Source organism: Cyanistes caeruleus, chromosome 2 (assembly GCF_971803275.1).
Source record: "Cyanistes caeruleus chromosome 2, bCyaCae1.hap1.1, whole genome shotgun sequence".
Classification (NCBI taxonomy): Eukaryota; Metazoa; Chordata; class Aves; order Passeriformes; family Paridae; genus Cyanistes; species Cyanistes caeruleus.
The window spans coordinates 91,433,238-91,449,463 of NC_141702.1; the positions used below are offsets into that span (position 1 = coordinate 91,433,238).

Genomic DNA, 16,226 nt, shown 5'->3' on the forward strand with positions numbered 1-16,226 from the left:
GACAGGAAAGGTTCAGTGTCTCAAAATCCTTTCTATTTTACATAGACTTTCTTGTCCTCTATATAAAACAATAAAAAAATTGCTTAGCCTTAACTCCTGCATCGTGATAATATAGAGATTAGGATAATGAAACTTAAAAAAGCTAACTATTAATTGTTACCTTTGGAGCAAATCCTCACCAGATCCTGGTGTCTGTTAACAAAGAAGTAAGAATAATATTAAGCAATGTGTAAACTAGACCTCCGTATGCTGTTCCCCTACTGTATTTCAGTAGTGTTAGAGACAGTATTGTTTTCTACTTACTCTTCTCCACTGTGTTGTAATCACTCACAAATTTAAATTATTTTCCTGAACTTCCCTATTACAGTGCATTTTCATAATCTGGTAATCCTTTCTCAGTTACTGCTTTCATTAATGATTTTTTTTACACATGGCTTAAAATAAAATTTGTTAAGTTGAAATCAAATTCCATAAAACAAAATGCTGACCTAGACCAAATTTCTCTGGATCTAGTCCTACTCCTTTTCAACACAGGACATAACCTATCATTTAAATAATTTAATAGATGGCACTCTGACAGAAGGGTGTCTGTTAAAAAGAAACAACATCAATAGAAGAACTTCACTGATTTCAGAGAGTTTGACAAGGAGACAGTGATAGGGATGTTTGCTCTAGGACAGCAAATATTGCTTAAAAGAAGATAATTTACATGTTTTTCTATGACACCCCCACAAGCAACAAAGACACTGGTCCAAAGAACATATGGCTCCAAAGGGCCATGCACCTGATATGGGTGAAGCACCTTTGCATTCAGGACAATAATTTTTTTCAAAAGAGAGAGGTACTCACAAGGAGTCCAGAAATGCAGATTTTCTGAAGTATGATATATTGATGGATCCCATCTCAAATTTGAAAGTTATTTTGTAATAAGGGAGACTCTTCCCCATTTTTCACAGTTTTTTTTTCACATTTTTTTTGCAGCCTCTCCAATGGCCATCAATTTTTGCTCTATCGGCATTTCTACACTTACTCAAAGCCTGAGAATTGTAGTTAAATGCTTCTAATTGGGCCTCAAATCTGTTTCAGATATCCACTTCCACTTATTAAGGACAAATAAAGATCATCCAAATCTGACTCTATTATTACAGGCAGGACAACGTTACCCACTGATCTATAGAACAGAAATAAATTTTTGTGATTCTTATAGACCTCCTGCCTTCTAGGTAGGAAATTTGAGGTGGAAAATCTACAGCATTTCTCAACAATTTGTATTTGTTCCAGTTTGCAATTTCCCAGTATCTTCTTCCAGTTATTCAATCTATTATGCTCATTTTTAGGAAGATCCATGTACTCTAATCAAATATCCTGGTTCTCTGCAAGAGCACTGTGATCACATTTCCTCCGGTGCAAAATCAGCTGGCTATTTTTAGATTCAGGGTATATTGGAACACTGAACAGCAGGTATTTCCAGTTGTTTTTTCACCAGAAGTCTTTGATGCTTATGGAAAGATTGAAGTCCTGAACACTCTGAAACCCCAAACTACATCATCAGCTGACTTCATCATCACAGTGGAGGAAATGTTCCGCACATTTCCGGCTTGTACTTACTCTTTGCAAACTTCCTATTGCAGTGACAGCTTTAATGTCAGTTGGCCTTAGAGTATGAACTGCAGAAAAGCAAAAGACTTCAGGTTACAAAAAACTCCAAACAGCCCTAAAAAGAAAGTTACATTCACCAGTATATTAGAACACAAAATTGGCTAAAATGGTAAAAAATTTATACTGATGACTTTGATTGGAGGCTTTAAAGTACTCAGAAAGCATGAGAAACTTTTTTCAAGTGTTCAGTAAATACTTTGGGTGTTTAGAGGCACTGAAATGTTCAATCATCAAGCAAGAAAAGATTAAAAAACACTGCTGGGAATGACTGAAGTAATAGTGGCCTCCTCAATCACCAGCTGAAGAAACAAAGGTAGAAAAGTAATCAGAAGCAGAACAAAAAACTAAGGAGTTTATAGAGCCTAGCTGCACTTCAGTCAATCCCATACACAGGCATCCCTGCAAACAGCTGATTTCTGCCCCAGCCCATTCTCAAATAATTTTGTGAGGGAAAGCCTCTTCAGAGACAATATCAAACACAAACCTGAAGATGAAGGGGTCTCAGGGAACATTGCCTGGTCACATGAAAACTGCAAGCTTCTTAGAGCCTTAGACATAAACAAATAAATATTGTTGATTGCTTAGATCTAACAAGAAAATCTGTGGAATGAAGGGTCCTACAGGCTCCATTCCCACACAGAACCAAGATTTTACTCATGTAAACAATTTCAAAGAACCATTACACCTGTGTTAGAAGTACACGGGAACACAGATCTGCATTTTCAGCTAACTCTTATAGAACTTTACACTTTCTCCTCAGCTTTCTTCTGATTGCCACAGCACTGGGCCTGAGCAAATCATGAAATATGCTGACTACGTCCTGTCACGTCCACTGCTTCAGTGATTACTTAATCTGGAAGAGGTCACAAGGAGAGCTATTGCAGACAACTCTGTGTGCCAAGGGGTACCCAACCGACACAACAAAATGTTACATCTCCAATATGCAACAGAAAAAAGCAGAATTAACCAATTCTGGCTCCTTAAAAACACCTGGCCAGGTGACCAGAGAGGGCAGGTATGTGAGTGATATGATTCACTCAGTGTGAGAGACAGCTCAGTACCAGCAGGAACATTGTTTAATGCCATCCTATATCCTAATGGTAGGCACAACCCAACATCAAGTGCTTTAAAGGGACATGAAAGGCAATCCCTTTCTCCCCAGGTGACTTGGAAAGGGATTCCCTCATCATAATGACCATGAGTGGCTGGCTGACCATCACCAATACCTAAAGGTGAAATCTGTATAGTGACAAGGGCCACCAGGGTCCCTACACACTCCCTACTGCCCAGCTGGAGGACTTCAATGGTGCAGACACCTTGCACTGTTATAAAGCAAAGAAGAGTTTAATCCTGTGTTTCTGAAAGAGCAACAGAGCCTCTAGGAACAAGTGCTAACCACAAATGACCTACAAACAGGATATGCTAACTAATAACAAACATTGCTTGGAGAAAACCTTATCTCCTGATTACGTTCTGTAATCTTGCAGCTGCACTATCACATTGCTGACTCATTCATTGGCTTTGCATTTTTTCTTTGCAGAAGCAGTTTAGAGCAACAAGCTCTATTCTTTCTTCTGCTGCTTAAGAGGAAGCAACAGCTTGATAGGTAATCATAAGTATTGAAAACAGAAAAAAAAAAAAAGAAAGCTGTACTCATACTTTACCTCAAGTTTCCCATATTCTTCCTGATCATCTGCATTACCTTAAAAAATTAAAGAACAGGTTATGATATATTTTTTTTATCTTAGGAAAAAAAGCCTCATAAGACTTAATATACCTAAAAGCACAGAATCCAGAGAGGAGGCACCTTTCTCATCTGCTCTGCTTTCCAAAGATGAGGATCATCCCAACCAAACATATTTTCTTTGATTTTGCTATACTAGAAAAAGCTTTTAGTTATTATAAGCAGGTGAGATATCTTGAAATTAGTAGAATGCAATGGATTTATAGAAAGAGGTGATGGACTGCTTGTGGATCCCCCCACATAACCCCATTCTCTACAGGCCTTCCCTACCTGTTTGCCTCTTCTGCATGTTTCATACATTGCTGTAGTCTTATTCTGTCCAAATTTAGAGTAGTTTACACATGTACAAGGTGAAACTCCTTAGAAAGGAGCAATTCATATTAATCTACATCTTTCATAGTCAGGGAGCAGCATGACACTGTTGTGATTTTGCCATAGTGATACAGAAACAGCTGCAATTTCTTTTCTTAGCAGAGTGTTGGCAGACAAAATAGCCTATGGAGCCAGGAGTCAGGCCTGTAGATGTTTCAATAAACATTCTCTTTCCTTGAGAATACACTTGGATGTATGCATTTTTATTATTCTAAAATTTCCACAAAGGTAGCCACAAAGCCTAGGTCAGCTGAACTTCAAAGTATGCTCTCAGCTGCTCTTGCTTGCCCCAGTGAAGCCATCAGCATCAAGAAAGTCTTATACAGAATTGGAATAATTGTCCTTTAACAGTCAGAAGCTATTTTTGGAATATTTAGCCCTGCTGAGTACTTCTTGCTTGCACATCTTTTTTTCCAAGTCAGTGACAGAGTAAGAGCTGAGTCAGCTCTGTCCAGCAGGTGAGACATCCTTGGGTGCAGGGCAGCCAGTGGTGATCATGCTGCAAGGAGATGTGCATGGCATGGGCAGAGGGCTCTGGGGACACGGATACCTGTGCACACAAGTCAGTGTGGTGACACAAAGCCACCCACTACTGTTCCCCATAACCACCTTAGCTGGTCGCTTGTGCCACACTACATGACCATATTCAGTAACTGGCAGCAATTTCTATATGTGTTTTTTTTTCCCCTGCTTGGGTTTCAGCCATGATCTATTTGCAAATTTATATTATTTTTAAAGTAGTAAAATACTAAGTTAATATACTACTACTGCTTCTACTAATAATAATAATAATAACAATAAAGTACTAGAAGGTTGAAACAATTTGCAGGCTGTTGTGTGACATATTTTTAACATTTCTACTTGTTCAGTCTGTGGTTTTTGATGATGCTTTACTCAGGGCAATAACCAGAAACCCCAAATCTGTTTGGGATACTGGAGGCAAAAGCAATGAATGACTTGTGTGTATTACAGAGACCTACTGCAGGAACTCGGTATCTGAGAATTTTAACACTAATTTCAATTATATTTGAGAGTAGTTCCTTCGGTTACATTGAGAGAGAAAGAGGATCCAGTCCCAGTTTCTCAGGGAGCTGGAGGAACAGTTTTAATGTGTCAGACTGAAAGTCTATCTAGTCTGGGATTTTGCCTCTGACAATATCCAAATGCAGATGCTTAGGCAAAGAATAAGGAAAATACACAAAATATACTTCCGTTTTCTATCCTCCCAACTATCTGTACTATTGTGCTCCCCAAGCAAGCAATTACTTAATGTTGAAGAACTCCCTGCCATCTTTCTTCCTATTTGCCTATTCGTTTTTCTAATACTTTCACACTTTTGGCTTTCCTCAAGACCTGTGGCAAAAGATGCTTCATCACTCAATTACATGTTGGAAAAAAGTACTTCTCATTTGTTAATAACGTGATTGTTTCCTTGTTGCTCTTGTGAAGAGTAGTCATTCCCTTGTTTCTGCAAAATTTGCTATTTTTCATGTGCCTGTACATCTTTATCATATACCTATCCCTTCTTTTCCAGGCTGAAGAGTTAGTTTCTTTGATCTCATGTTGAAATTTTTTCCTAAGTCTGACCACTCTCCCCCTTTATCCTCCTCCTAGGTTTTACCACATCTTTTTTGAGATGAAAAATACAGACCACTGTCAAGATGCAGGTGAACCATGGCCCTGTACACAGCAGCAGCAATGCGGTTTTTATGCTGTTCTCTAGCTAACTCCTAAAATAATTTCTCCCTGACTATCATTAGCACTGATGTCTTCAGACAGTTGTGTTCTGGGGTCAAGCAGTATCTATTCAGAGTTCACCACAGTGCACACATAGATAAGAGTAATGTATAAGGGGAAACCTTAGTCTAAAGTTTCATTCTGAACATCCTGAATAGCTTTGCATCAGCATGTTACCATCTACCCTTATCCAGATCACTTCTGAACATGTGCAGAGCCCACATCCCAACAGAGATAAATACGAGCATCACAGTTAATAAAATGGACATGTTTATATTTCTGCTTGGCTCATTCCCTCAGGTGGATATCATCTAATCCTGCCAGTTCTTTTACTATTTGTCATCAGTTCGTTCAAGGATTTGGTCATTACTCCTTTTGTCCCTTTTGCTGAAAGGCTTGGAGTGCAAGGCCTTTTTTAAGCTGTTATACAAGGACACCAAAGAAAAAAATTATTTGTCAGGCTTCAGCCTTCTTTTATGCATCAGTCAGTCCTACATGTTTCAGAAAAATTTGAAAAAGGATTTATTGGTTTTCAGTCCTTGAACAATAATTCATTGTTTCTCTTCAGATTCATTTTTGGCTTGGTTGATTAAATTTAAACCTCTTCAGTTTTCTTACTTTGTTTTGGATTTACACTTTCCATAGGATGACTTTTTAAACTGCCAGAATTATAGTTACTCTCTTACTATGCCACTGAATAATTTTTACTTGTATTTTCAATTTTCCTGACATAAAAAAAAAAGTATTTTTCAGATAATTCTCCCAAAATCTGGGAGAAAGATTCTAACTCCTTCCTCCCTTGCTCTTACAGGTAATCTGTTTCAACAAGCAATTCTTATAGGCTGCTATCAATCAACATCCTTTTTCCTGGATAATGTTTTCAGAGGAACTGCAGCGACTGTGCATATTTTTCTCTAAATTAAAAAGCTCAGATGTGATAATTTCTTCTGATTACTTCAGGAACCAAAACCTCCTAACAGTTTATTATTTATCAGAGCACCTTATAATCCTCTGAAGACAGTGATCATCACAGCCTACTGCTAAGCTAAAGCACTATTACTAGTTAACATTATTTTCTTACAGGCAGAGACCTGAAGCACAGAGCAAATAAAGCCAAAGTATACACAGCATTTTCAGTCTTAAGCACCTACAAAACTGTCATTGGCACCAAATAATGGACTTTAGAGAACAAGGGCTCCCCCCTACCTTGAACATTACAGAAATCTGAACAATGCCGGGAATGCCAGGATGCTGACAAATCATTCACATAATCTATCATTGAAAAGAAGATGGTCGTAGTTATGAATTCAGGGAAAACTTCTAGTCTTTGCTTGAATTTCTGCACCATTTTTGGCACAGATCTCACTGCTAGTCTAATTTTTTGGTGATGTTTCTCTCACCAGAATGCTTCAGTGACTAAGACACATTCTGTCCCCAGTACTGTGCAAACCAGTGCATACATCTTCATCAAAAAATGATCAAACATAACCAAAACTGCATTTAAGATCACAGTTTTACTCACAGATTTTCTTCATCCTGCTTCTAAAATGCCTGCTATATACCCACCTTGCAACAACTAAAAATAGAGGTTCCCAAATACTCTGCAATGCAAATTTTCAAAGGCCTTCCGAAACTTACCTTCTGAGGAGAGCAACCAAAGGAACAGCACACCTAACAATAGCTTCATGGTAACCATCTCTACGAATTGATAATCTGTGCTCCTAGATGTTAAGGCTGAAAATAAAGAAATTCTCTTCCTTTTTCTCCTTTATATCTTAAAAGTTGATAACTCAGCAGCCATAAAACTTATTAGCTTCTACCTTTGGAAAGCAAAATAACGATGATATCTCATTTCATTGCCCATCCAAGGGTCAAAGAAGGGGCGCAGCTTCTCTCATTTTTTCAGACAGAGCTGGCCATTTTTCAGGAGAGTTCTCAGCAAATCTAAGGACCAAGATCACATGAGTCAGCTTTTCCAGCAGGGTCAAGGCTCTTCTAGGCAATACATAACATATTAATTTGGCATTTGCCTGCTTCTGCCAGGCAGGGAAGGAGCCTCTGGTCCTGAGGCAACAAGGACAACTGAACCCTACGTAGCAGCCCACACCCACACAAAGAGGAAGGTTATAGTCTTCCTTTTGTCTTGTTCCCTACCTGGGCTCCCTTCTTGCCTTCAACCAGACTCAAGTTGTGCCTGTTTCTCTTCCACTTGTTCCTCTTCTGGCAGATTTTCCTTCACTGGGTTATGCCTCACCAGTATTTGCCAAGACAGAGCAGTGCCAGACAATCAGGATCAGTAAGTCTGCCCTCACAGTGACAGGTCTCCAAACCCCTGCTGTGACACTATTACAGTAGCACAGTCACTTCTGCAGAGTCAAAGAGTGTGCAGAAATGCCAGCTAAATTGTGACACAACACTCCCCAGCGAAACTACCACTATGCCTCAATTACAGCATCAGGGTCAAACCACTGAAGAGCAGCCTGCTGTCCTCACACAAAACAGCAGTCTTTGGCTTCTTCCAAGCCTACATACACCCAGAGAGAGATCCTATATGAACAATGGGAGTCTGCTTAAGTAAAGAGCTTTGAATGCTTAAATACACCACTAACACACCCAACTAAGGCAATCTAACCCATCCTTAAAAGGGACTTTTGCTTGTTTTGGTTTTCTGTTGTTTTATGACAGAAATCTGACATTCTTTGAAGGAACACATTGGAGGTAGATCTTGTGCTCATTTCATTTTTCAAAAATCAGGAATGCTACATTAATTCTGAACATGAACAGCTATTGTTCAGAGCAATATGCAAGGAGGAATGTACATAGATGGGGAAAGCATTCCTCCGCTCACTGAAACTCCGCCCTCAACTCAGCAAAAATATACCAGCACAAGAGGCTTCTCATCTCAGACACAGCTGCATGTTCAACTCTGAGAAGGATGAGCTCATTCTGCTCGGGGTTCTCACACCTGAAACAGTTTGACACCCAAACTCCTTTAACCAGTAAGGTAAAGAGAAGTTAGTCTTACTCACAGTCAGGGCACAGCACCACACCAGCAAGCCCTGCCTGAGCTGAGCTGCAGTGGAACTCCCAAGAACCTGGTCAGAATGAGGGAGGTTCAGGTTAGGCTGGTCAGGACCATTATAACCTCTCAGTCAAGGTAGCATTGTACAGTCTCAGCACAGATGGGAATCACCTTTGGTGGATTCCATCATAACATACAAAGGTTTGTGGCTGCTTCACTTCTCAAGGGAAAGCTCTCACTATCAAAGTCTGAGAAATAAACTTCTTGAAGGCCTGGAAGTATTTAAAATCCCAGAAAACCTCTTCCTCATTGTACACCAAGCCAAGCATGAAAAAGAAGGTAGCATTAACTAATTCATTTGCCATAAACCACAGATCCAAGAGTAAGTTTAGCCTTTAAACACTGTGACATGCTCCAGAAGGAAAACTGCATTAACTTCAAGGCTTGTAAATCTCTTGTAAACACTGCTTCCCACCACCAAAGCATCAAAATAGCTCCTAGACTGAATAGCAAATAACAAGTGGCAACAAAGATCAAAAAAGTTTGCAAAAGAGAGAAGAGAGAATTTTCTATTAGATATAGAAGGTGTTGGAGACAAAGTTTTTACATTACTGCAAGGGCAAAGCTAGATGCTGCTACAGAAGGCAAAGAGAGAACCAGACCATAAACCAGCCCTCAGCTGATGGTATTTAGGAATACCCGAGGGAACTGCAGCCATGTAGCTGATTACCTAAAGATCAACACAGAACATCTTGCATCTTCCCTAAAGTGCCTGCTACTGCTCAGGTGGGACAAAGCTAGCTAGGCGTGGTAGTTAACCCTGCCTGAATAGTGCGAGTTTTCTTGTCGCTTGTGCTGGATGGAGAGGGCTCATAACACAACTGGCACAGAAGAGCTTTGCATGAGACTTAGTGGTGAAAAGCAGAAGTTTTGTGCCTTGGCATGATGTTCTTGAACAAACGACCTGTTTCATGGGTCTACACCCAACAGTGCAAAACACCATAAAAAAAGTCAAGTCCCAGTTACAGTTTTAAAACCAGCATCACCCAAACAGATACTCAAATACATGAGCTAAAGCATATTAGCCAAACTCTTTGGTTCATTGCTACTGTTTTAGGTGGCTTATAATATACCTAAAGCTTCACCTTTCATATCTGGCATGAAAGCAGTAACTGGGAAAGCCATGGGATTTTTTAGCTTGTCTTTAAGTTTTTCCCTACCTCCTCCATTAAACAGAGCTTTTTCTGGCATTCAGAATTTTTATTTTTATTCATACAGAATACCAAAACCCCAAAATTCTTTCAACCTAAGTCCTCACCTATCGCGTCTCACTGGAGCTTATCTGGCTCTATCACTTCGGCCTGCTCCAGGAGTGGGTCATACCCCAGGAGCAGGATGACCTGAGGTGTGACTAGAGCACTTGCTCTACAGCTTTTTGGCTGTCAGTCTGTGCTCTGAGGAGGCAAGGAAGAGAGGGAGGTCTTTTGCATGGGATAACAGAAGATTTATGGCTCTGGGGAATCTTGGGGGCAAAAGACAGAAAATGCGAGTGTTCAACAGCTGAAATAGGGAGGCGGTTCAAAGAGAGGGTACAAAGCATCAGCTAATCAGAGCTATCCTGGGGAGGATAAAAGGCAGGGTTCACAAAATCATCCTCCAGTGAGGGAGGTAGGAGGGGAAACTGGGTGACATGGACTAATCAAGCGTCAAAGTTTAGGGGATTTCTGAAGTGGAATTCCAAACATCCAGTGGGCCTAAAACAGATTAACAGGAGACTCAGGCTAGATTGACTATGTGAGGTGGGAGAGCCTCATCTGGACCAAACCATCAACTTAGGTAATAACAGAACATACCATTAACAATAAACACACTGCAACACTCACCTATAAGACCAGTTTTAAAATACAAATAATGAAGATATGGCTGTCCATTAAAAGAATAAAACCCCCAACAATAAAAACAAATAGACAAAAAACTCCATTGCACTCAACCATGTATAATTAAACCCAAGAGGTTTGTACTTACACAGAATAAGTTACAAGCTTACTCAGTTGCTAATAAGCAGAGGCCATATATCAGTGGATAATGCCATTGCATCCACAAAACTATCCCATTACACTGGCATAGCAGAGGACTTCTTATGGAAATACAAAGCAGACTGTTTCCATTTCATTTGAAGATAGAGCCTGTCTGCGACCTGTCATTGCTCCAGCTAATCCTACTGCCTTAACAAGGCATTAGATATTGAATTTTGTATTTAGAAAGCATATCCCTGAATTATTCCATCCATGAGGGACCCATCTGCGATGCGTAGAACATGACAGTGCTACGAAAATGTTAGGAATAAATCATATAGAGCAGCAAGACATGTCATGTGTCCTTGTGATGTTGTGCCATTGCCTCCTCTTGGCTATGATTCACACTGCTGGCAAATTTAGTGCATACTCTGGACCTAAACAGAAAAATCTTCCTCCACAGGGGAGTTCAGACATGCCGTGGATGGTGAAGAGATCAAGTGAGGCCAGGGGGAGCCGGGGACATGAATCATCGGGCAGCAGTTCTGCAGCAGCAGGCAGGAGAACTGCACAGCTTGGAGGAGGCTGCTACCACCTACTGGAGGGAGTGCAAATCCTCCAAGGGAAAGAAGAACACAAACGTTAATGTGGAACAGGAAAGCATGGGCCTGCGTATGGTCAGATTGCTGAGAGTGGGCAAAGGGCCTTGTAATGCTTATTGCAATCCTTTAAAAAATTCAGGCTTTGTGAGGTCTGGGCAAGGAGAAAATAAATTATTTCTAAAATAGCTTTAAAAAAAGAAATCTTTTTTTTTAAAAAAAATTGCAAACACAAAGCCTCCACTTCCCTAAATTTTTCTAAGCTCAGTGTGTGGCTGGACTCTTGACTTTATTTATAATTAGGATGTGCATAGCTGCTGTAGAGACCTAAGCTGTGGTAGTAAGTACATAAATAGGCAATGTCACCACTGCAATTATATCCATGTTCTGGATGAGCTATGAAGGAGTGCTCTCCTGCAAGCACCTACCAGTAGCTGAAGGCAGCAACATAACAACAAAAACTGCAATCCAATGTTAATAATTGAATGAAACTTGAAATTTCTTCCTTGTGCCTAAAGTAAGGCACTACCTCCCACACATTGTTTGATTGCTGAGGGCACAAGCCCTTTAGCCAGTCATCCATGGCAGGCACCAAACTACAGCCTAAAGTCCACAGACTGCTGCTGCTGAGAGGCTGATGGTGTCCAGCCTGTCTTTGCAGCTTGCATATCTGCCACAGGTCACTCAATTCCCATCACCTGTCACAAAAACACAGTGTACCCTTTGCAGCAAAAGCTGGAATTGCACCTCACTGCCTATTCTAGCAGCTTCTGGGCCTTTGATACAGGTGAGCTGCAGATCATGCCATAGGCTGAAATTCTCCCAGCTCCTTGGAGCAGGAGCCCCTGAAGCCTGATTATAGCTGCAAGGCTGATGTGGACTCTGAACAGCCAGAGAAGAGCAGAAAGCAAAGATTTAGAGATCCTCTGCTAAAGACTCTTTTTACTGACTTGTCGATATTGTGAGAATTCGTTTGAGTCTGTAAGCAGCAAGAAGCTGGGAACCAGATACTTCCAGTACCCTCCTCAGTTGGCCCCTTGGATATCAAATCAGGAGATAAAGCTCATTTCTGGGGAGCCCTGCTTACAGACACAGACTTGAGATGGTTCACCAGCGCTACCACAGCCTTGAGTAAGCAGTGCTGGCAGGAAGGCAGATAGAAAAGGGAAGCAGTCTGCCTGCCTCTGATAGACAGTGACGGCATTTGATGGCAGGCACCAGTAAACATGTGCTCCTTTCCCATGTCTCTGTGGGAGTTTGTTGATGCTCACATGCAAAGTTCTTAATTCTCAAAGATTTGCATGGAAATCAGGCAACTAAATAAACACCACTGTGAATTGAAGAAGTCTCAAAGCTCTGTGGTTCTCTGCAAAATGAAAACATGCGTACTCCCTTTCTCCCATTCTCTTCCATTAAGCTATAAAATTCCCAAAGCAGTGCCAGCTTTTGGCTGTTTGTATTCATGCCACAAAGGGGCTCTGTTTTCAGCCAGAGCTGTAATTGCAGCAGGCAGTGTGGGAAGCTCCTGACTCTCCTGCTCTGAAGAGCTCTCTGAAGCTCTTCCCACATGAAGGTGCAAGACATAGACACTATGGGGTCAGCCTGTCTAGGTGCCACGGTGTCCCAGACTTGCTAGTACATCTATGCACATCCTAAAAGTCCTCTGTTTACCGGACTCCTCTGCAGAAGTTCATTTCTCAGCCTGTCTTTACACATCAAAAAACATATTCCTTTGACCTCAGTGAGCCAGCCCCAGATGTCTTATATTCCTTTTGCATCATTTATACTTGTGCTGCTCTTGAAAAAGAGAAAGCTATCAAGTGGTAGCATAGCGATTGAGATGGGGAGAGGAGGTAAGGCTGCTTTTCCTCATATTGGCTGTGACTGTTTGACTTTTCTGTCTGCATTTGCACCAAACTCTTAGAGACTTTTACACTCCACAGCCCTCAGCATTGCTCAGTTTTCATCTATTTGCTGCAGAAGCTCCTGGAGCCAGAAGCATATGGTTTGGCATGCTCCCTTAACACAAATTATTATAACAAACAAGTCCTCCCATCATAGCACTCACCATCTATGCAATGCTCTGATCTGCTCTCACCTATTTTATGGCTAAAAGTGCCAAACATGGGGTCTGTGTCTTCTTGCTCACCAGTTTTTTCACCAGGTGGAAGTGAAAGTGCATTGAGGCAAGCCTGGGGGAAACAGATTCGGTGCTTAGAGAAGTGGGCTGAAAGGCCTTTGGACACAGACACATTTTATTAAGGGACTGTGTAAGAGCAAGCAGCTGAAGTCTTCTGTAACTGTGAAGAGGTACTTATAGAAACTAAATTTCCTTTGTAAGGCAAAGGAGTCACAGGAAAGCAGCAAGCAAACACCATCAAGTCAGTCTTAATTCCCAAGTCACACAGAGCTCAGTGCTCCAGAAAGGGAAACGAATAGGCAAAAAGTAAATAGGAGGGGTGAGCACACAGGAACTGTGGAAGCCATACTGGACTAGAAATATTTACAGACCATGGCAGAAAGGAGTATCAGTGCTCTGGCTGGAGCACATGGCCAGTTGGCCTGAGCGACAAACTTCGTGTGGAGGGTCACACCTGCTTCAGCCAGCTGTAACTCTCGGAGTTGCCACCAGAGGACACCAAATTCCTATATGTCCAATCCTGAACACAACGAGTATCCTGACTCTTCGGCTGAGGGTGGGGGAAAAATGTCATGGCCGTGGAGCTGTACCTCCAGTCCTTAGGATGAGAAGTCCAGGCCAGGGGATTCTTGATGTGACCTGCGTTTGTCTAGGTATACAATCACATCCTCCCTTATAGTCAGAAGCCAATTCCAAGCTTGCGTATTTTCAGTGACTGCATGCTTTGAAGACCAGAAATAATACAGAAAATAACACTGATTCAAACCAGCGCTAGATGATCAGAGACCAAAAGCCACTGCCAGCTGAACAGATGCTCTTCTATTTCCATTGAGAGAGCCTTCCAAAATTCACAGCTCTGCAAGGCTTCATCCTGACATTTCAGCAAAATATTGCAAGAATGCCATCAAGTGCTAGAGGCATTTGTTTTTAAGATGGAAAGGCTGGGCTCTGGAACCAGCTATGGGTGCAGGCATGGGCCTGTCCATAGGATTTTCTGAACAATTAATGTGCACATTATTATTTCAAGTGATCTCAATAAATTGCAAAAGCTGCTCAGAATCAACTGGATAAAATTCAATTAAAACACAAAGTACTATGACTGGGAAGGAGAAATTCAGGGCACAAATGGATGACTTGGAATAATTGGTTAAGCAGCAATACTACACAAAAGGATCTGGAGGAATTAGAGTGGAACATATATAATGAGTCAACAGTTTTGTTGCAGCTGCAACAAAGACATTTATTTTGGGGTATATTAATGGAGTGTCATAAATATGCCACAGAAACTCATTATTCTGTTTTACTCCAAAACAGTGCTCACTAATGCTAAGCTTTGTGCCAAACTGGGGCACTAGCAGTTTCAGAAAGATGGGGTTAGAGCATACCAGCCAGCCCAACAGAAAGGTTAAGAAACCTTAAGGAAAGCTGGATGGACTGGGGGAGGTTTTCTTGGGAGAGAAAGAGTGAGGATGGCTGCTCTGATTGCAGGGGGCTGTTCTAGCCAGCAGCAATTACCATACGTCTGTCTCCCGTGGCAGCTCAGAAGAAAGATAGGCAGAGGGGTCCCAGATAAGTGTGGAACAAAAGCAGACACCAAACGTTGGATTAGTTTGGGTTTCATCTCAACAGGCATCTCTGTTTTTCTTACATAAGAGGGAAGGTATGCAGGTGGGGGATGGTAGGGGTCAGGAGTTTTGATGTGGCTGTCAGTGACAATCTGGAAACTTGCTTTCAGGTGAGGAATGGTCCTTTTAACACAACAAAGCGGCACACCCACGAGTGCATACACAGACCACACCTACTGGAGCCTCCTTCCACAGGGCTGTTTGTACTGCAAGCAGAGGAGAAAATGAAAATTGGAGACAGAGCTTGCCCATTCATCCCCCAGGTCAACTTGTCTGTATGAATAGTACAGCAAGGCTGTTCACATATTACTGCTTCTGATGCTCCTGGGGACCTTCAACATCCCACTAATATCACTGCTGTAAGATTCCCAGCCCTTAGACCCGGTTTCCACCAAGCACCTAAATAATTTTGGACATGTCCTAGTTCAGCAAAGGTCTCAAGCTTATGCCTACATTTAAGCACAAGCTTCAGAGTGTGTGTTCCATGGCTTGTGAAAACAAGGCCTTTCCCTTAAAAAACACAGATAAAACAACTTTTCATTTAGCTAAGCTCAAATGCTTCCCTCAAACTCCTTGAATCTACCTCCTGTCTGACACTGAAAGAGATGCCTTGCATAAGAAGACTCCCTTGCTTCCTCTCTGCTGTAATTCATCAGCTCTTCCCTGCTCCAGGGCACGTACCTCTAGGGACAGATGAAATCTATTCCTGTTTGTTACTAAGCAAAGCTAGATCTCAACAGCAGTGATAAAGGCCCTTGCACATCCTAGCTTGCTTTCTGATACTTCCCTTTTCTCTGGAATTCATACTCCCCATCCACCCTTGTTCCCTTCCCCCTTCCGTGTTTGCTCATACTTCTGGAAAGATGACTGAAGGCTAACCAATGAGTAAGACACTACTGCACGTCATCGCCTGTCTGCTGCAAGAAGGGGTGAACAAGTTCGTTTGTCCACAGGTTAAAGTGAGGTTGCCATCCTAACAAGAAGCATGTAATTGGGAGACCAAGCAGTGGGAAACCTGCCCTCCTCTCTCTCGTCTGGAGCTTTTAATTTCTCTTGTTTTCTTCATTGCATACAGCACTTTATGCCTGCACAGCATCTTTCAAGTGGGGATCTCAAAGGGCTTCACAGACCTTAATTAAACCTCATAAATCCCTAATTGATAGATGAAAATTCTGAGTCACAGAAAGGTGAAGTGATGTGCTCATGGTGAAACAGGGAGTCAGTTGCTGAGCTTGGAGCAGGACTATGGTGATCCCAATCCAGTACTCAGCATCTTCCTCACTTGCCAGACTTCATGGAAGACTTGGAAAGTG

At 41.6% G+C, this 16,226-nt stretch overlaps 1 protein-coding gene across 2 annotated transcripts in view; it reads right to left on the reverse strand.

The window, feature by feature from the left end:
* Positions 1–8,361, reverse strand: part of PLB1 (phospholipase B1) — a 106,514-nt gene extending 98,153 nt beyond the window's left edge. The window contains exons 1-7 of one of the 2 annotated variants that reach the window (XM_086869971.1): positions 7,667–8,361; positions 7,333–7,456; positions 7,151–7,246; positions 3,324–3,361; positions 2,144–2,207; positions 1,609–1,667; positions 161–192 (exon numbers count right to left, since the gene is read on the reverse strand). In XM_086869971.1, the coding sequence (XP_086726097.1) occupies positions 161–192; positions 1,609–1,667; positions 2,144–2,207; positions 3,324–3,361; positions 7,151–7,208 (251 nt within the window). In that variant the 5' untranslated portion in view covers positions 7,209–7,246; positions 7,333–7,456; positions 7,667–8,361. Of the gene's footprint in view, positions 1–160; positions 193–1,608; positions 1,668–2,143; positions 2,208–3,323; positions 3,362–6,718; positions 6,793–7,150; positions 7,247–7,332; positions 7,457–7,666 lie in introns of those variants that run through there. The other variant, XM_086869978.1, reaches the window with a different exon arrangement.
* Positions 8,362–16,226: the final 7,865 nt, after the last annotated feature.